This window comes from Podarcis pityusensis (assembly GCF_964106645.2).
Source record: "Podarcis pityusensis genome assembly, chromosome: 7".
Taxonomy (NCBI): domain Eukaryota; kingdom Metazoa; phylum Chordata; class Lepidosauria; order Squamata; family Lacertidae; genus Podarcis; species Podarcis pityusensis.
This window is the reverse complement of record NC_138031.1, coordinates 8,886,456-8,906,624: the sequence shown is the minus strand read 5'-3', so window position 1 is coordinate 8,906,624 and position 20,169 is coordinate 8,886,456. Positions and strand designations below refer to the sequence as shown.

The 20,169-nt window shown below is 43.2% G+C and overlaps 1 protein-coding gene across 4 annotated transcripts; it reads right to left on the bottom strand.

Moving 5' to 3' along the window:
- Positions 1-1,359: 1,359 nt before the first annotated feature.
- Positions 1,360-18,474, bottom strand: LOC308480792 (solute carrier family 2, facilitated glucose transporter member 5-like). Of its 4 annotated transcripts, none has more exons than XM_081012652.1 (13): positions 18,369-18,474; positions 17,498-17,577; positions 15,268-15,363; positions 12,610-12,761; positions 11,585-11,709; positions 10,623-10,775; positions 10,395-10,520; positions 9,158-9,345; positions 8,145-8,255; positions 5,988-6,089; positions 3,464-3,539; positions 3,215-3,342; positions 1,360-1,598 (listed from the first exon to the last, which is right to left on the bottom strand). In XM_081012652.1, exons 2-13 carry the CDS (start codon positions 17,540-17,542, stop codon positions 1,425-1,427), a joined length of 1,476 nt encoding a protein of 491 aa, XP_080868778.1. In that variant the 5' UTR covers positions 17,543-17,577; positions 18,369-18,474; the 3' UTR covers positions 1,360-1,424. The 4 variants fall into 4 exon arrangements, with proteins under 4 accessions (XP_080868778.1, XP_080868779.1, XP_080868781.1 ...); XM_081012653.1 differs by having other exon boundaries at positions 18,303-18,385; XM_081012655.1 differs by lacking the exons at positions 17,498-17,577; positions 18,369-18,474 and adding an exon at positions 17,578-17,689.
- Positions 18,475-20,169: the final 1,695 nt, after the last annotated feature.

Sequence of the window (20,169 nt, the reverse complement as noted above, 5' to 3'; positions counted from 1 at the left end):
CATGGTTCTGTTCTTCACCATGTCATCCTTACAACAACCCTTTGAGGTTGGTTAGGTTGAGAGATGGTGACTGGCCCAATGTCACGCAGTGAGCTTTCCGTCTGAGTGGGGATTTGAACCCTGCAGTCTCCCAGGTCATAGTCCAACACTCTAACCACTACACCACACTGGCTCTCAGGAGATGGCTTCTGGTCCCATCAGCCGATTGATGGAGAGAACAATCCTTTCAGAAGTCTCTGTGTAAGTGGATTGAATGCAAACCACTTGCAGACAGAAGTCAAAGGGCTGGTTCTCCACACTCATGAGACGATTGATAGTCCTTGTAAGTGGTTTACATTCAGACTGTGATATTTACTTCAGACGCGGGTGGCGCTGTGGGTAAAACCTCAGCGCCTAGGACTTGCCGATCGCATGGTCGGTGGTTCGAATCCCCACGGCGGGGTGAGCTCCCGTCGTTCGGTCCCAGCTCCTGTCCACCTAGCAGTTCGAAAGCACTCTTAAGTGCAAGTAGATAAATAGGTACCGCTTTATAGCAGGAAGGTAAACGGCGTTTCCGTGTGCTGCTCTGGTGCCGGTTCGCCGGAGCAGCTTCGTCACGCTGGCCACGTGACCCGGAAGTGTCTGCGGACAGCGCTGGCTCCCGGCCTCTAGAGTGAGATGAGCGCACAACCCTAGAGTCTGTCAAGACTGGCCCGTACGGGCAGGGGTACCTTTACCTTTACCTTTACTTAGGACATGAGCAGCAATCCAATTAGGTCAAAAGGCAGGCAGTGTCAGCTTAGTACTGAGGTTTCATAAATAGGGAGCTAAGCCTGACTTAAGCTTTACATGAGGGAACTGGTCCTTCAGATACTGTTGGACCTCCATCTCCCATCTCCCATGAATTTTGACTATGCTGAGTTCAGCAGATATGCATTAGTCCAATAATTTCAGGAGGGTCATTCCTGAGAAGTTATCCCCAGCATGAGTTCTCCATCTCTCCTTACAGGAATCGACTCAGACTTAACAGGCCTCTGTTTCCTAAGCTGCCATTGCTGCATACCAGTAACAAATAAATAAAACCACTGAGCTGCAGCCAGTTCCAGAGGTGCATCTAATTCAGCCCAGCCCAAATATCAGCCATGCAATATTCACAAACAACTGCAGAGGTCTAGAAGGGTAGCAACCGATGAGGCGTATGTCTGTTGTTTTCTTGAAATATTCCCGCTTTCACAGAAAAGCCAGGAAACTGGGGTGGAGTGGGATGAGAAAAGAAGGTCTTGTCTTCAGCCCAGGAGGGAAGTTACTACTATTGAAATTTAGCCAACTGGGCATAAAGAGTTGAAGGATAACAGTAACTACTCTTTTGGAATCCCTCCATTAATCTTAAAAATCTATTTAATAGACAAACAAACAATCTGCCGAAAGGGGTGCTTCCTGAGTTTCTACTTTTCCGCCTGCTTCTGGATGTGGATCTTCACGGCCTTTTTCAATGCTGTGCGTCTCCTGATACCCACAAAGGTCCTGTTTTTCGTTTCTGGGACATACCGGAAGATATAAAAAATTGTGGCTACAGAGATAGGCCAGAAAAGAAGGAAAATGAAGGCTCCAACATATGCCTAGAGATGAAAGAAAAGGAGAGGGGAGGAAAGAATCAGAATCTTTTTATTTGCCTGTTGTACAAATATTCTCCTTGACTTTCTCCCACAAGGAGATCAAGACCAGTCATCCTCTTACCCTTGCTGCCATATTTGTTCCAGATGGCAGTTCAGGATGAGGGGTAGATTGTGAACCAGCTCCTGGCATTTCTGCCCCATGTTGGCCTGTCTCAGTTTTGCTTCATGTTGTCTTGCACATTGAGGGTTGGCTTCTTCCTGCTGCTACCACTTGTCCCAGAGCCTTGCCAGTCTACCCAAAAACCTAGCTAAGTATTTCTTGCCTTGGAAGGTACTACAGTGGTACCTCTGGTTACGTACTTAATTCGTTCCGGAGGTCCATTCTTAACCTGAAACTGTTCTTAACCTGAAGCACCACGTTAGCTAATGGGGCCTCCTGCTGCTGCTGTGCCGCTGCCATGCAATTTCTGTTCTCATCCTGAAGCAAAGTTCTTAACCTGAGGTACTATTTCTGGGTTAGCAGAGTCTATAACCTGAAGCGTATGTAACCCGAGGTACAACTGTATTGGTCTTGGAGGTGGGGGAGGAGACTATGCAGAGTCCTCCCTACTGTTGTGCTGCTCGCTAATTATTAGTGACCACTACCCTTATGACCAGGGCTGGCCCATGACATTTCGGCACCTGAGGCGAACCACAGAACAGCATGCACATCCCACTGGGGAAGAAGGGGTGAGATCTGTATGAGGAACAGGGTGGTGGTGTAATAATGATCTACATCAGGAAACCAGCAGCACCTCCTTTTCACCAGTGTAGAGGTGGTATGGTGTGTGTGGGGGGGCCCAGATCCGGTCTCCAAGCTGTGCATGCTACAGCTGTTGCTGCCACCATTCCTCTGTTGTAAGGAATAATGACTGGTGTCTCACTTCCTTGTGGCGAGACAAAACCAATCACAGTTATGAACACATAACACTGCCTTCTACAGAGACAGGCTACTTGTCCATCTAACTTGCTATTGTCTATGTTGCCCAGCAGCAGCTCTACATCTTCTCAGACAGAGGTCTTTTGAGGGCTTCTGTGGAGGTGTCAGGCGTTCCTTCTGGGACCTTCTGCATGCAAACCATGTGCTCTGTCAGTGAGATGTGGGTTATCACCTGAGAGCAAGAGTGATTTGCCCAAAGACATGGGTTGCTCATGGGCTTCATAACCAACTGGGCATTTGAACCCCAAGCCTACCTACTAAATGTAGAAGGCGTGGCCACCTAGAAGCTGGAGGGTTCCAACTCCCATAAGCCCTAGCAAGGATGGCCATCATGCAGAGATGTTAGAATTTACAACCCATCAACATCTGGAAGGGCAAAGTTTCCCCATCACTACACCGAACCCAGGTGACAAATGTATGCTGTATATTTCTGAAACAATCTAACATTCAGCTTTAACAAAACACACTGACTGGGTTGGGGAAGGGGAAGGAATAATGGTGGATAAATCAAAATCATTCTAAGGACATGGCTTCACTTGTGGGTTTGGAGGGGGACAATAATGGTGTGGGAAGGGGTTGAGCTTAGTTTAGTGACTGAAAAGATGCGCTCTTTATCAAACTGACATTCAAAATCACTCACCTCTGCATAAATGGTTGTCATGTCTGCAAGATAGCTCGTTAACCAATGCACTATTCCTGCGATCACAAGGGCTGATGACCGAGATGACTGAAGAAACAACTCCATCACAATTACAGTTGGAATAGGACCTAAGTAGAGAGAAATGATTCAGAAATTGAATACCATCTTTTCACCTTTTGGGGGGAGTATCTATTGTATTCATATCTTTTGCATCATCTCAAGAGCACAGAACATCATCTGAGCACTTACCTGTTCCTAAGCCTTCTCCAAAGATGAACAAGAGGTCAACAACTGAGCTGAAATACACCATATCTGGGAAGGTGGCCTGTTGAGGAAAGTAAGGTAGTATTTCCATTACATACTGGGGGTCATTTATACCTGGATTTCATGTGTCCATATTTAGGCAACATTTTCCACATGTAAAAGGTAAAGGACACCTGACAGTTAAGTCCAGTCGTGAAGGACTCTGGGGTTGCGCTGCTCATCTCACTTTACTGGCTGAGGGAGCTGATGTTTGTCCGCAGACAGTTTTTCCGAGTCATGTGGCCAGCATGACTAAGTCGCTTCTGGCGAAACCAGAGCAGCACACGGAAATGCTGTTTACCTTCCCGCCAGAGTGGTACCTATTTATCTACTTGCACTTTGACGTGCTTTCGAACTTCTAGGTTGGCAAGAGCTGGGACCGAACAACAGGAGCTCACTCTGTCGCGGGGATTCGAACCGCCAACCTTCTGATCAGCAAGCCCTAGGCTTAGTGGTTTAGACCACAGCACCACCCATGTCTGAACATGTAGTCCCTCTCAAACAGCTCCTATTCTGCATGTTCCTCCCTGTAAATTCAGATTTCACAAATCCAAGGATAATCCAAATAAAACTAAAAAATACAACTCCATTCAAGACAAAAGACACATCATCCCACTCCCCCCCCCCCCCGTGGTATGAAGTATCCTTTTTGGCTACTCCCCTTTCCACACACCCTACCTTCCCATAGCACCAATTCTGTGTGGGTAGCAGTGGCACCTATTTTTATGACCTCTGCTGCAGTTTTGTTTCTCATTTTTATTTTTAGTCTAATCAGATTTGTGCAATTCAGGAACTGAAAAACAATGAATTATCCAGATCTCTCTGCTTCATCCCCCCTCCCCTTTACCATTGATTATAATAATCTTCCTGTTTTGGAATTGAAAATGCCTATCTTTTGGGGATTGAAGGTAAAATGAAGTTTGCCATAGAAGTTTGCAATGAATTGGGAATGTGTGGCTGTGTGCTCTCTGTGCTATTGTGACAGATGCAATTTCTTTGAAAATCTGCATTGATCTTCCGGGGTGGCACCATCGGTAATGGCGGACTCCCTCTGATCCGGAGGGACTAGCTCCACGGAAAACGGGTCTTCCTGCTACAGCGAAGCGGGAACCCTTTGAAAAATCACAGGCGGATGAAGCCTGTGACCATGGGACTCAGCAGGCACCTTTCGCGCCCCCCCAACTCGTAAAGGAACCCAGTTGATGTCTTAGCTGATTCCTGCATGTATGCCCTGTTTGTGAAAAATGAACACATTCTAAAAAAAAACAAGTTGGAAGACAGGACAAAGACAAAAGGAAATGCCGGCTGGTACTAATGGGAACGAGTGGATTTTTTCTTCGATTCAAACTGCAAATGTGCATGTGTGTGTAGGAAACATGGATTCAAACAGAGGAAACATGGATTCCACATGAGATTAGGCTCAAATGTGAATGAACCCCTAATGCCAGGTGTCCTTCATGTAGCTCAGGGGCAATCAATGTGGCATCCTCCAGATGTTGCTGGATCATAATTCACATCATCCCTAATCATTAACCATGCTGGTTGAGGCTGATGCAAACTGGAATCCAACATCTGGAGTATAGGAACTCTTGATACATCCCATATTTGCAACTGCCACCTCTTAAAAAAATATTTTATTTATTTGCTTTTCTGATAACATTCCACATCAACAAAGCATAAACAAAAATGATACAAAAAAGAAATATAGTTCCTTTCAAAGAATTTAAATAATCAACAAAAAAATCAGAAAATATTCATTGACTTCCTATCTTCTCTTTCCATGGTTCTTTTAACCCCTCTTTTCCTCGTGTTTCTTTAGTTTACCCCGTCTATCACAACCACTTTTATATTCTTTAATTATTTCTTACTCTGTTGAAAATTTTACCATCCTGCTAGGTAAAATGTTTGCTTATAATACTTTCCCATATATTCTGTAAATAGTATCCATTGTGGCATACAGAAACAACTTTCTTTATTGCAAACTTCTGTTGTTATTAACCCCAGCAGTAGTGCTTCTGGGTTTTTAACAAAAGGTTTTTTAAAATCATTTCCCAATAATTTTAAATTATGCTGCATGACCATCACATGTGGTAGAATGTTCCTTCTGTTGTTTTACACTTCCAACAGTTACCTTTTATTGATTTTGACATTTTTGCTAATCTGTTGGTTGTCAGATACCACCTATGCTATATCTTCATAATTTTTTCTATTAAGCAATTATAATCTCTTATTCCATAGAAATGCTGGCACACAGAGCGAAGATCTCTTTGAGATCTCTTGCCTTGGAGTGGAACGCCCATCTGACTTTCACAGGGAAGATCAGAAAATGGAAACTATTTCAAGAAAATAAATGTTCTGTCACATCTACTGCCTACTTGCCCAGTACTTTGGAGCTGTTACAGAGGAAGGAACAGAGGCAAAGAGCAGAACCCTTAGTCATTCTCAGTTCCAAATGCCACCAATCACAAACCTGTAGTTCCAGGCTCAGGGTTAACAGAACACAGGAAATGATACTCATTCCAAATCCAATGAGAAGCATCAACCTGTGTCCCTTGGAATCAGTGAGATAGACCTAAAGAGTATAAAGAGAAAGAAAAATATCTTCTTAGCTACAAGCTAGTTAGCTTATGCCTTTACCTGTACAGCTGGCAGAAAGCACTATTAAAGATAAAATTAAAAGCATATATACGAACAAGTCATGCTGAAGAAATCCTAGCTTGGTTTTTCTCCCTGCTAATGATACTTTTGGATTTCTTTGAGAGTGTCAGTATAAGAAAGCATAAACGATGCATATTGGGGCAATTCTCCCCACTAAAATCTCCCCACTACACGGTGGGCAGCTCAAGGAAAATGTTGTCCCCAGCACATGACAGCTGTGAAAAAAAGTGAATTCTCTGTAAGGGATCAACAGGGAGGATACTGAAGATAAAACTCCTGAAGTAATAATGCCATTAGACAAAATTTTCACAACAACAATATCACAGCATTGGAAAAGGTGTAGAAGAGTCCATCCATGATTATAAGGTCAAATAGTTCAGTTGCTTAAAGTATGGTGCTGATAACAGCAAGGTTGCAGGTTTGATCCCCATATGGGACAACTGCATCTTTCTGTATTGCAGGATGTTGGACTAGACTCAGGATCCTTTCCAATGCTGTGATTCTATGAAGTAACTCCCCGGTTTGGAAAGAGTTGAACATCAGGGCAGGAGATTCGTTTGGGGCGGGGGAGCAAAGCAAGGGGACACATGGTAGAGGTGTACAGAGATATCTTAGCTAGCAGTCTTTAGGTAACAACTGCATCCCAGGCTCACGACAACTGCATCCCAGGCTCAGCTTAGGATGCATTGGGTCCCCTGGCCTCAGTTATCCAACCCCAGCTCAGCCAATGATATAAGTTGGCAGAACAGGGGGCAGTGTAAGTTCCAAAAAAGGGGATATTCTGGGTGTGTGGCAGGGATGGGACCAGAGAGTGATGACTTAAGCACATTCAGCCCAGTCACGTGACCTGGCAATGTGGTGTAGAGTGCTATTTTAAAGGCTTGTTTAACAACAACAACATTTTATTATTTATACCGCACCCATATGACTGAGTTTCCCCAGCCACTCTGGGCAGCTCACAGCACATATCAGAACATACTAAAACATGTTTTAGTATAAAACATTGAAAACTTCCCAATACAGGGAAGCCTTCAGATGTCTTCTAAAAGTCAGATAGTTTTTTGTTTCCTTGACATCTGAATGGAGGGTGTTCCACAGGGAGGGTGACTCTACCAAGAAGGCCCTCTGCCTCGTTCCCGGTAACCTCACTTCTCACAGTGAGGGAGCCAGTGGAAGACCCTTGGAAGAGGATCTCAATGTCTGGACTGAACGATGGGGGAGGAGACGCTCCTTCAGGTATACTGGGCTGAGGCCATTTAGGGCTTTAAAGGTCAGCGCCAACACTTTGAATTGTGCTCAGAAATGCACTGGGAGCCAATGAAGATCCTTTAGAACCTGTGTTATATGGTCCCGGTGACTACTCTCAGTAACCAGTCTAGCTGCTGTATTCTGGATTAGTTGTAGTTTCTGGGTCACCTTCCAAGGTAGCCCCATGTAGAGCGCATTGCAGTTTCCCCTCTGCCATGGTTAAGCAGAGCAGCAGCAACCCTAAAATTGGATGTCATGTACCTTGACACCATGTAAATATACACTGGCTTGCTCTACACCAGCTTCTTCTGTATAGGATTGCTCCCTTCTGCTTTCTCAAAGGATCTTGGGAACTGCAGTTCTATGATAGAAGGATGTGAGTTTTCTTTTCTATCTCAAGTGAAGAAAAAATAATAACATCAAACATATTAAAACAAATTTGAAAAGGGACTTTTCTTTTTAAAAATAACAATAATAACCTGCTTCAGTCAATTGGCAGTTTCCATGAACCGCATTTAAATCTATGGAGTTCTCTTACAAAGAAGAATGAGGAAACCTTCATAGACCTACAATTCCCATGATTTATTGAGGGCGGAGGGAGCTGTTGCACCATAAATAGCCATGGAAGGGATGTAAACAGTCACAGCAAAGACCGGTCCTTTTAAGAAGACTGATTTTCAAGAATTAGAAAGCAAGAGAATAAAAATCTGGGGAGGCTTACCGTAAATGCGATTGCACAGCAATAAAAAGCAATTCCGCCTATAACAGTCAGCTGGATGCTATCTATTTCTACTCCCATAGCCAGGTAGATTCTTGCTGAGTAATAGTATGCCTGAAATCAGACCAACACAATGGAAAGCCTTGAGTGACTGGAAGAAACAACTGGTGGTCACTTAAGGTTATTAGAAATTGAAGACTCCGCTTTGGGCTAATGTGAGAAACAGGATGTTGAACTCAGTGTTTTGATTCTGCAATGTTCTTTCTCTCTCTCTTTTTGAACTGAACCTTGTATGTCAGCTGCTCTTAGTCTAGAAGATAAACTACTTCCAGGTTGCTTGCGACCCAGTGTGGTGTAGTGGTTAGAGTGGTTAGACTAGAACCTGGGAGACAATGGTTCAAATCCCCACTTGGCCATCAAGCTCACTGGGTGATCTTGGGACAGTCAATGCCTTCACACAGATACAGGGAAATACTGAGCAGAATTTATCATTTGTTTGGGGCAGGGATTACTTGCCCCATCCCAATTTTTTTTATTGACACCCATGTTTCCAGGAGAACACGACCATTCATGATGGAAGAGACGCCCAAATGTTTTTGGACAAATCCACCCATTATTCCACCCATTATTGTTGATGACTGCTTCTGTTATATATGTTGTTATGTATTATTTTATAAGTTGTATTATTTTATAAATTGTAAGCTGCCTTGAGCATGGATTTAACAAATAAAGCGAGTGAGTGAGTGAGTGATTCCTAATCATTAGCCATGCTGGCTGGAGGTGATGGGAACTGGAGTCCAACAACATTGGCTGGGCCACAGATTTCTGAGTAGGGGGGTTGGATAGTCCCGGTCCCTGGTATAGAATCCTGAGAACAAAACAGCTCCCTTGGTGAAAAGATCTAGGGCATTCCTCGAGACAAAAAGTGATAACTGGTGCCTCTGAACTTGGTTTGAAATGGACCCTCATTTTACCAGGCTCACCCTCCTAACATTTTAGGATCTTGCTTTCCTTACCGAATTGAGGGCATTGAGGTGTTCTCCACCAATCAAGGCAACTATGGGGAACACTTCTCGTCGTAGGCTTGGGGTCCTCAGCAGTTTTAGAGGATTCATATTCTTTTCTTGCTTCTCAGTGATGTCCTCCAGCTTCAGCTCTTGAATCTCATCCTCCACATCATCCCTTTCTCTTAGCTTCTTCAGTGCTGGATTAGAAAGGATTAGACGTCAAAGGAGGAAACTTCCCCAACAGCATATGAATCACTATGGCTAACCTGACCCAGCAACCAACGCTCCTCCCTCAACAAACAAGCCACACTGGAGTCAACTGAAGGCAGCTAACCGAGCTCGGGGCCCCCTAATCTCTCACTTTAACAATAAAATGAAATACATAAACAAAGGACCTACCCATATGATGCTGACACAAACCTACTAAACTAAAAATAAGCAATAGAACAAAAAAACCCCACATCTCTCTCCCCCTCCCTTTTCCCCAAATGCAAGATGTCTATGACAAAAGTGTTTCTCACTATATGTAAATGAACTGTGAAAAAGACTATGAATTGAAATTAGAAGCAATAGACGTATGTTTCCCTCTTTGTCTGTTTTGTCATATAAAAAAACGAATAATAATTAAAGTACATGGCTAGGCATAAGCTAAGACATTGTCTGAATGCCTGCCAGGGCCCCTTGGCTCTCATTTTGAAGAACTGGGTGGGCACAGTCATTTGAATAGTTCTTGTTCCAAGTGATGGGCAAACAAGAGGGCACTTCAATAAGTAGGCTGAGTCTGTTTGTTGCAGTGCATCTGACAGTGTGTCCTTGGACACTGGGCCTGAATCTGTATGGCCAGTTCACTGTCCAACTCAAGTTTTGTGTATCTCTGGTTGCTGGAGCAATCTGTCCCTCCTCCGCTAGGATGTCCAACACCAGTGGAGTACAAATGTCTCCAAGCAGACTGCTTCCCAGCAACAGACACAGAGAGCAGATCCCATTCCTCCTCTCCCTGTGAGCAGCCCTGCCACAACATCTCCATGTGGTTCATGGCAACGGGTTGTAGTTTAAATCCTATTCAGAGTAAACCTATTGAAATCAATGTACCTAGGTTAGTCATGTTTATTTACTTCACTGGATCTGTTCTGAGCAGGACTAGTATTGGATTCCACCTCACGTGTATCTGCTTTGTTACAGAATGGTTGTTGATAACTCTATATTAAGAAGATTAATAGAAACTGTACAATTCAGAATATTGTACCTTGTCTTGCACTCACTACATCCTTCCTCTGGATGAAAAGATACCTAGGACTTTCAGGAAGGTAGGGCAGCACGAAACTCTGAAGTACCGGCATGATTACAGGAAAGGTTGCCAGAATTGGGAGACCTAAGCAAGGAGATAGTGTGGTGATAATACGGGGGGGGGGGGGGAAACTGTGCTGGAACATTTTATATGCTTTAAGCCAAAATATTAATTCTTTTGAATTACCTTGTGGGTCCCCAAGAAGTTGCTGAAGAGCAAGTATCTCAAACAACAGATAACCGAGAGAAGAAAACAGATGATGCATCATGGTTATGCCTCCCCTCAGGCTTTTAGGGGAAATCTCAAGAAGATACAGAGGGACAACACCGAAGATTATTCCTGGTTCGGTGATAAATTAAAGCACAATTCACAATGAGTGTGTGGCATAATGTGCATAAATGTATAAACAAGTGTATGATTTCAAGGGATACTTCACAATATGCACATGATGTGATGTGCAGAAATGCATAGGCATATCTGCATGGCACAGCAAGTCACATTTTTGCTGCATAAGATGCACCTGACCACAAGACACACCTATTTATTAGAGGGGGAATGCAAGGGGAAAAAAATTCTTTAAAGAGAGCACCGAGCAAAACCTGTATGCATCCCAGGCTCTGCTCAGCGCTTCCTCTCACGAGCTGCATGGAGCGTGTGTGCAGCGCTTGCAGGCTTTTCCCCAAGGAGGGAGGAGGGCAGCCCATCACTGACGGCTCTTTAAAGGGAGCATGGCTCTTGGGGGCTTTTCCGGGAGGTGGGGGAAGGGACTGAGGGGCTAAGCCAGAAGCTAGAACAGCAAGAGGGAGTGCTGCGCAGTGATCCCTCTCACTGTTCTGGCTTCTGGGATAGCAGGGCAGTCTGCATTCGCTCCATAAGATGCACACACATTTCCCCTTACTTTTTAGGAGGGAAAAAGTGCATCTTATAGAGCAAAATCTACCTATAGAGCATAGGTAGATTCCTATGATGTCATGATGTCCCCTGTGGGCTTCTGCAAAATGCCATTCTGTCCTTCTGCTGGAAGCTGCCCAGAGTGACTGGGGAAACCCAGCCAGATGGACAGGGTAGAAATAACCACCTTGCAACGGGGCTTCTTTTTCTTTTCTTTTTTAAAAAAGCAAGATGTTGAATCCAGGACCCTGACTCACCTGAACATATTCCACTATAGAAGAAGGTGAAGAGTATGCATCCATAGAATCTAAACTTACGCGAAAAAAGCAATACCACAGAAGAGGTAATGGATAAAAAGTTAGTTATCACTAACGCACCTTTCCTGTAAAGACAGTAAAAGGGGATTGGGGGTGTGATACCAGGGAATGTAAGGTACAATCAAAAGATCAGACAATTGAGAAAAACTATGGAATTGTAATACAGTCAATAATGTTTGGGGGATAATTTCTTTTGGTTTTGCTAGTTTTGAAAACAGACAAAAAGTACCCAAGGCACTGAAGTTCCCACTGCCAAGCCTGGTAAAATTGCCCAGGAACCCTCCTCCCCCACCTACAAATTTCAGGAGACATTGCTCAAAGTCTCATATATATATATATATATATAATGCTGCCATGCTAGGTAAATTCTCTTATTTGGAGGACAGTGATGAAAGAGCATGAAATATTCTGCATGGAAACATATGCTCTACAACTGACATGGCCCTTTCCCCATTGGCATACTTGAAAATCTGCACACTCATATTAGGTCTTACGCCGGATACATCATTATTTAAAACCACATTGGTAGGATTATCTTGTATCTGGAGGGTGTCTTCCCACCTTCTTAAAAACAAAGTTTCATTACCTGACTAATGGTCATCAAATAGGATTTGAAGCACCTCATTAGATCATACTCTTTCTTTCCCTGCCACATCCCTCTCCGAAATGGCTAGTAATAGGGGAAGGTGATCTGACATCACTGAATTTCCCTCCTGCATTTCCCTTTACATGTGGTTGAATGTCCTGGGCACGGGGAATGAAACCAGCAATAGTGATGACATTGTATCTTTTATTTGATGTTACTGGGAGGGGCATGTAGGTCAGCACCACCACCACCACCATGACAATCCTAGAATCATAGAATTGCAGAGTTTGAAGGGACCCCAGAGTCATCTAGTCCAACCCCCTGCAAAGCAGGAAAGCAGGACTAGTGTAGTTTACCTGTCACGTGTTTATCTTTATACCTGCCAAATCTCTCCACCAACCAGCCAACAACAAGGGCCCCAGCAATGTTTCCAAACAACAAGAACGTCAGTTCAGTTGCGACCAGGCTTATCTCAGAAATTTCGACCTGCACCTCAGTATATTCTGTTAAGTTAAAAAACTCCCGAATGTCCTGTGAGAGAAACACATAACGTTCAGGATTAGGACCCCTCTAACAGATTACGTGACAGGAAAAGCTAAGAGCACCAGAGTTGTATGAAACCCTCAAGAGCACGGCCAGTCAGCCAAGCCCACATTCCCAGCATGTTCACACTCTTGTCTCAGCAATGTCTATGCTGGCTTAGTTCTGTCCACAGAATGGGAGATGGAAGAATCCCCAAGGACAAGCTCTAAGGGGAGCTAGTTTTATCTTGTATGTTTACAGGTATGCCCTGAGATCTACAAATGAAGGGAAGTATACATTTAATAATAATAATAATAATGATAATGGGGGCGGGCGGGTGTGGGGGATTCCCTGGTCCTGAATGGGGTAACTGTGCCCCTGAAGGATCAGGTGCACAGCCTGGGAGTCATTTTGGACTCACAGCTGTCCATGGAGGTGCAGGTTAATTCTGTGTCCAGGGTGGCTGTCTACTAGCTCCACCTGGTACATAGGCTAAGACCTTACCTGCCTGTCTCACCAGAGTGGTGCATGCTCTAGTTATCTCCCGCTTGGACTACTGCAATGCGCTCTACGTGGGGCTACCTTTGAAGGTGACCCGGAAACTGCAATTAATCCAGAATGTGGCAGCTAGACTGGTGACTGGGAGTGGCTGCTGGGATCACATAACACCAGTCCTGAGAGATCTGCATTGGCTCCCAGTACGTTTCTGAGCACAATTCAAAGTGTTGGTGCTGACCTTTAATGCCCTAAACGGCCTCGGTCCTATATACCTGAAGCAGCGTCTCCACCCCCATCGTCCAGCCCGGACACTGCGATCCAGGGCCGAGGGCCTTCTGGCGGTTCCCTCATTGCGAGAAGTGAGGTTACAGGGAACCAGACAGAGGGCCTTCTCGATAGTGGCGCCCACCCTGTGGAACACCCTCCCTTCAGATGTGAAGGAAATAAGCAGCTATCCTATCTTTAAAAGACATCTGAAGGCAGCCCTGTTTAGGGAAGTTTTTAATATTTAATGCTGTACTGTTTTTAACATTTGATTGGGAGCTGCCCAGAGTGGCTGGGGAAACACAGCCAGATGGGCGGGGTATAAATAATAAATTATTATTATTATTATTATTATTATTATTATTATTATTATGCTCTGCAGGCCTTGTTTGTTCATTTATTCAGAAACAGCCCGTCATGCACCTGCTTCTGATGCGGGTTGCATTCATAACTTGACCATAATGGTCCCTCAATTTTTTATACAGAATATTTTTTTAAAGGCTCAGACTAAAAATCGACGTGGCTTACAAATTATAGGTCACCTGCAACACAGGTGAATCCAGTGGTGGTGTTTGAATTACAGTGGAGCAGTTGGGAGGGATATGGGGTGAAATGGAATGGAAGCCGTGCGTTTTCACTGTGCATCCATGTACGTGAAGATTTGCATGCATGCGCAGCAGGGGCCAGATGAAACCCCCACCCTAGTCAGAGATTGAGGTCTTCTAGAGCAGGGCTGGGGACCTTTATCATCCCATAAGTCACATCCTGCAATAAGCAGCCTTTCAGGGGCTGCATTCTGGCAGTCAGATTTTATCATGCCTTGTGTTAAAGTTTCATTTGATTGCTCTAAGAGATTATCCATTCTAGCAAGCAAGGAGGCATTGCAACAGTTCCAGCCTGGCAAAAGGAAATGTGAGGCAAGACTGATGAGAGGATTCACCTAGTGACTTCCCAAGGGTCAAAGAGAAAGAGGTTTTGGTGGCATGAAATTCCCGTCTTGTTGAGCTCATATATACCCATGAAGCTTTAGAAAAGAGGGATCCCCACCCTCTCTCTGCAAAAGCAAATTTATTGTAAAGTAACAGAGTAAACCGCTTCATGAATCACTGGCTTGTCGTGGCGAAGGGGTTTGAATAACTCAGAGAAGCTATGAGCTATGCCGTGCAGGGCCACCCTAGATGGACAGGTCATAGCTGAGAGTTTAGACTAAATGTGATCCACCTAGAGAAGGAACTGGTAATCCATTCCAGTATTTTGACAAGCAAACTCCATGGACATAAAAAAGGAGAAGCTTTGAGAAGAAAGTGAGAGTTTCCAAGGCATGCTCTGGTTCATGGGGTCATGGAGAGTCGAACGACTATGACAACTAAACAACAACAAAAACAGAGTAAAAGCGTGCATAAAATGAATCCACTATTAAATGTAACAGTCAAAAAATGGATTATATTAAGGAGAAATTGCTTGCACAAATCTATACAGTAGTCAAAACGTAAGACAAAAAATGAGAAAGATTATTAGAAGAAATATTAAAGAGTTTTCTTTTCACACAAAAATCAGCAACTTGCTACAGAAAGGTGGGAGACCAAATCTAAGAGTGGGAAAATGAGAAACTGTTGAAACTGAAACTGGAAGATCCTTTCACCCCTACCATCAAATTACCCTGGACAAAATGTGGCCCTTAACAGAGCAAAACACCCCCAGCCCAACTTTAATCCCTGTGTTAAAAAGCCATCTCCACTGCATGCCATCTTACCATAGATGTAGAGAAGAGTACCCCCATGCTGAAACCGTCATGCTGTGATAGGAGGCAGGAAGCCAGTGAAACCCAAATAAGCATCTTTGACAGGTCCTACAGAAAGGAGCAGCATATACTGTGATGAGAATGGACAGGGCAAAATACATATGGACAGCTTCTGACATATAACAGGGGTCAGCAAACTTTTTCAGCAGGGGGCCGGCCTACTGTCCCTCAGACCTTGGGGGGGCGGACTATATTTTTTTTTGGAGGGGTGAACAAATTCCTCTGCTCCACAAATAACCCAGAGATGCATTTTAAATAAAAGGAAACATTCTACTCGTGTAAAAACATGCTGATTCCCATCCGCGATCCGGATTTAGAAGTCAATTGGGCCAGATCCAGCCCCTGGGCCTTAGTTTGCCTACCCATGATATAGAAGTTCCACAAGCTTGCAGGTGTACTTTCTGTGCCATTGGGTTCTCTGATTGTGTGGATCCCATGTTTCAGATGTCAACACTCTGTGTGGACATCAGGAGCACAGGGATAGATGTAGCACTGGGGGAAGAGGCACAGTGCCACTCCCTGATGCACCCGGGATTGCCCTACACCTATTTAATGACAAATGAATAGGACTAGTGTCTACCACACTGTTCCTCTGCATCCTAACACTGAGAGCACATTGTTTCTGGTATCTTGCTGGAAGCACCCAAGTCATAATTGGCATATTACTAGTTTATTTCTCGTGTTTCTCCCCACTTGGATCATCAAGGTCCATTGCAACTCCCATCATGCCCCCAGGAAGCATGGATGTTCCTGGAAATACTCCTAAATACACTGTAAATACTGGAAATATGAGATCCAGATACCAAACGGGACCACATTTAGTTGGAAACGAGAATCCACATGTTCCTTGTCACCACCCAATCTTACCCTACCCACTTGTTCAAATTTTCAAATTTCTCAATTTGTCTTCTCTGTTTCTCGCTCTGCAAAATTTGGTACCTGGAATCTATTTATATTCAAATAACAAAAAAGCAAACAAAAAAACATTTTTGAAGGGCTTCCCATGTTCACTCAAGCTCCAAAATACTGGGAAATTGAAACTGTTCTGGTTCACACCCTGAGCAGATGTGTGGTCTGTGCAATATGGATAGGTTATGGCATCCTACCTTGTGGTTAGTTCAAGCTTCACCACTACCTTGGAGCTGGGTGACTTTGTACAACAGAGCCAATACCACAGAAGCTGCCAGTACAACTCTACTGCCAACCAAAACCATCCATAGAGATAGAGCTGAATGTGATCATCATCCAGTCCAACTCCCTGCTTGGTGTAAGATAGGCACAGGTGAAAGACTGGAATGAGGCAGATATTTATTAAGGGAAAAGGCTTCTTTTTGTTGGCACTTTGCTGATCAAATTCTCTCCCCAGCTATCCCAGGACCCACTCTGATGTTTGCTCAGCATGCAGCAAATCCCCCCCCCACACCCTGCCACAGCTGTTAGCTGTACATCTATTCTGCTGCTCCATTGTTTCTTGGTTATGACATTCCTACGAAATCGCTTAGCTCAGGATTTTGATTTTGTAAATTATAATTTACATAATGGAGGTTAACACGGAAACATATTAAATAACACATTGCATTACATTGCATGAATAAAATGATGATATGAATTGATTACTATTAATAGTAATACATAATAGGGCAGGGGAGGATATTGTAATAATATAATGAATAATCTATTATATCCTAATGCTATTATACCTTAATATACTGTCTTATCAGTTCTTTGTTATACTATATCAACATATTAATTAATCATAGAGATTTAATATATAATTAATATAATGTATTGCCTTGGATCCATGCATAGAGAAAGAACAATGAAAGCTGTTCATTGGTACTACAGTACTCTAAGAACGACAAATTCTGAGCCGAAGCTGGATGAGTTGAGGTTGGTTTAAATTGAATGAATGAGTGATTGAATGATTGAATGAATGAATGAATGAATGCATGCATTCTGGGGACATGGTGAGGGCAGGACCAGAATGGGGAGACTTTGTATGGATCTTAAGCCCATTCAGCTAACACCAAGTTCTTGTGCATAGGTTTGCACCCTTAGAACGACAAATTCTGCATCAAACCCAAAGTACTATGGGGTACCTTTTGGAAGTCTGGAAAAGATTTATGCATCAACTTAGATTTCCCATAAACCTCATTGTTTGGACAAAGTCCTCCAAGCTCACCCGTCTCCTTAATGCTGCATTGACAAGCTTCTTATTTTTAATCATGTTTTCTTCTGTAGCAGTCAGAAAATAAGGCTCACCTGTTGGGGAACAAGATAGTGTTTCCGATTTGCTCCAAGCACTAGATCGATACAGCAGGAGTAATTATGACATTTGTTGGATGCATTAGGATAACTGATGGACCTTCCTTGCTCTGCCTGGTGAATGAGCTGGTAAAGTTTGTGACACATTGGCTTAGAGGAAGTTGGAATATGGAAAATAATCAAGTAAATGTTTGGTTTTTACTTGATCTTTGACGGGGTTTCTTCTTCTTCTTCACACTAGCTGCTTAAATTTTAACACTACTTTGCAGTATTGTTTGCACTTCTAATTAAAAGCTAAAAGTTGCATTTCCTTTGGCTGAAGATCTTTTGATAAAGCTTATTGTTGTATAGTAGTTGAAGGCTCACAGGAGTACAGACATGCAGATCCTACTAAACTGAGCATTGCTGCCTGACTTTTTGAATTCTCCTTGGGGATACAGGGAAGGATCTGCCATGATGAATTATTCTTAATATGATTTATTTATTAAATTTGTATTTCATGACTTTACAGATTATCAGAGCACCGCTGGCCATCACCAAATCATTGGCAGTGAGATAATCATGGCAGGGAGTCATATTAGTCCTCTTGCACTGACCCTTTTAATATTTGCTGAAATTCCTGAAGGATCTAGTACAGGAGCTATTGAGCCCAGTGTCACTGATTGTATAAATAACCACAGAACCGGCTACAGATGGAATCTGTCTATAGGCAGCCTCCCTACCTGGCTGTGAGGAGTATTAAGCAGATTAGCATTTGAGGATGAGTAGGCAAGAGTTCACAAACTTACAGTAGCGTTCTCTTAATTGTGAGGAGAGAGGAACTGAGCCAAGTCCTCCTTTATATTGGAACAAAGCATTCAGAACTATGGCAGTGTGGTGAGAGCCAATCAGAGGATGGATGTCTGAAGGTTCCAGGAAGCTGTTGACAGTTGGGAGTAGAGATGATGAAATATCTCTGCTTGCAGCGGAGAATGGTTTAGGGTTGCATTCTGACGATAAATTAATGTGGGTTATTTGGTGGGACGATAGGTCTAGAATTCCAAATCTGGGAAGTGATTGAGCTATGAATCTGGAAGTCCTCATCTGGCATGATTGCATAGGTGGCCCTAGACAGACTACATTCTCTCTCCACCTGCAAGATGGGTTTAATCATAGTGACCTACCTTCCAGTGTGGTTCTGAGGATCGCAATATGATGTCCTGGAAGTGATGGTAAATTGCTTTATACAAATGCTACATCTCATGTAGCTTCCAACGTTTCACGTTTCAAAATAGAGAGCTGTTTTTTTGGGAACATGTCAGTTCTCATGCTGGGTATCCATGCTCTAACCACTGCCTTTCCCTGCCAATCCTGGTCTTCTCAACTGGAGGCTTTTTTACCAGCTAGCATATGGTGCAACTCTATATTAGCCACTCCTCCATTGATAGGGTCGGCCCAATCATGTCTAGAGCATGATGCCAGTTACAGATGGGTAGCCGTGTTGGTCTGCCATAGTCGAAATAAAAAAATTCCTTCCTGTAGCACCTTAAAGACCAACTAAGTTAGTTCTTGGTATAAGCTTTCGTGTGCATGCACACTTCTTCAGATACACTTCAGAGTGTATCTGAAGAAGTGTGCATGCACACGAAAGCTTATACCAAGAACTAACTTAGTTGGTCTTTAAGGTGCTACAGGAAGGAATTTTTTTATTTCGACTAGAGCATGATGGTCTTTGTTTCTTGCAACCTCTGAAAGAGACTTTGCCATGGTCAGTGCAATATCATTTGACCTATACTTCAGAAGGTATTTAATATGGGAGGCTTCAGATTTCCCCCACAAATTTGCTAGTAAGGGTTTGATCAGTTGATCCCTGAATTAGAACATATTCCTTTCCTAGGAATAAGCAATTGCTTAATCTCCTTTACGGCTCTCTCTCTCTCTCTCTCTCTCTCTCTCTCTCTCTCTCTCTCTCTCTCTCTCTTCACATAGATAGATATAGACATAGACATAGACATAGATATAGATATAGATATGGTACCCTTAGGTAAGAACACTGACAATTTGTGGACAAATGGGCCCAGAGTTTTGGTTTGCTTGTTGTGCTAGACACCTTTGAGGATGAAATGGATTTGACAGCAGATTTACAGACCTCAAACACCAATGGTTGCACCCCTGCAGTTATTCTCTGGAATTCTGGCAGGATTCATTGCCATCAAAAGGGAAAAACTTGCTTGCAAATTTCTTCACCTGTTTTTTTTTTTATGTTTCCACCTTGAAATCTAAATGTAAGGGTGTCCAAGACAAGAGTCACTGGACCTATTGGTTTAAAACCAGTATAAAATGGTTACCATGTCTGAATAGTTTGTTCACTTCTCTTAGAAATAGCATGCCACAGCCATTTTTAGGAATTTCCAAATAGTAAAACAAACAAACAAACAAACAAACAAACAAACAAACGGAAAATGCAAGTGATCCCCAAACCATACTGGTTACCCTTGTGGGAAAATTAATGCAAGTATCTTTCTGAAATTTTGCTTTTAGAAGCAAAATTTAGTACCCTTAATAAACAAATTGTATATATGGTTTGTCCCCAGGTATTAGTTAAGTACA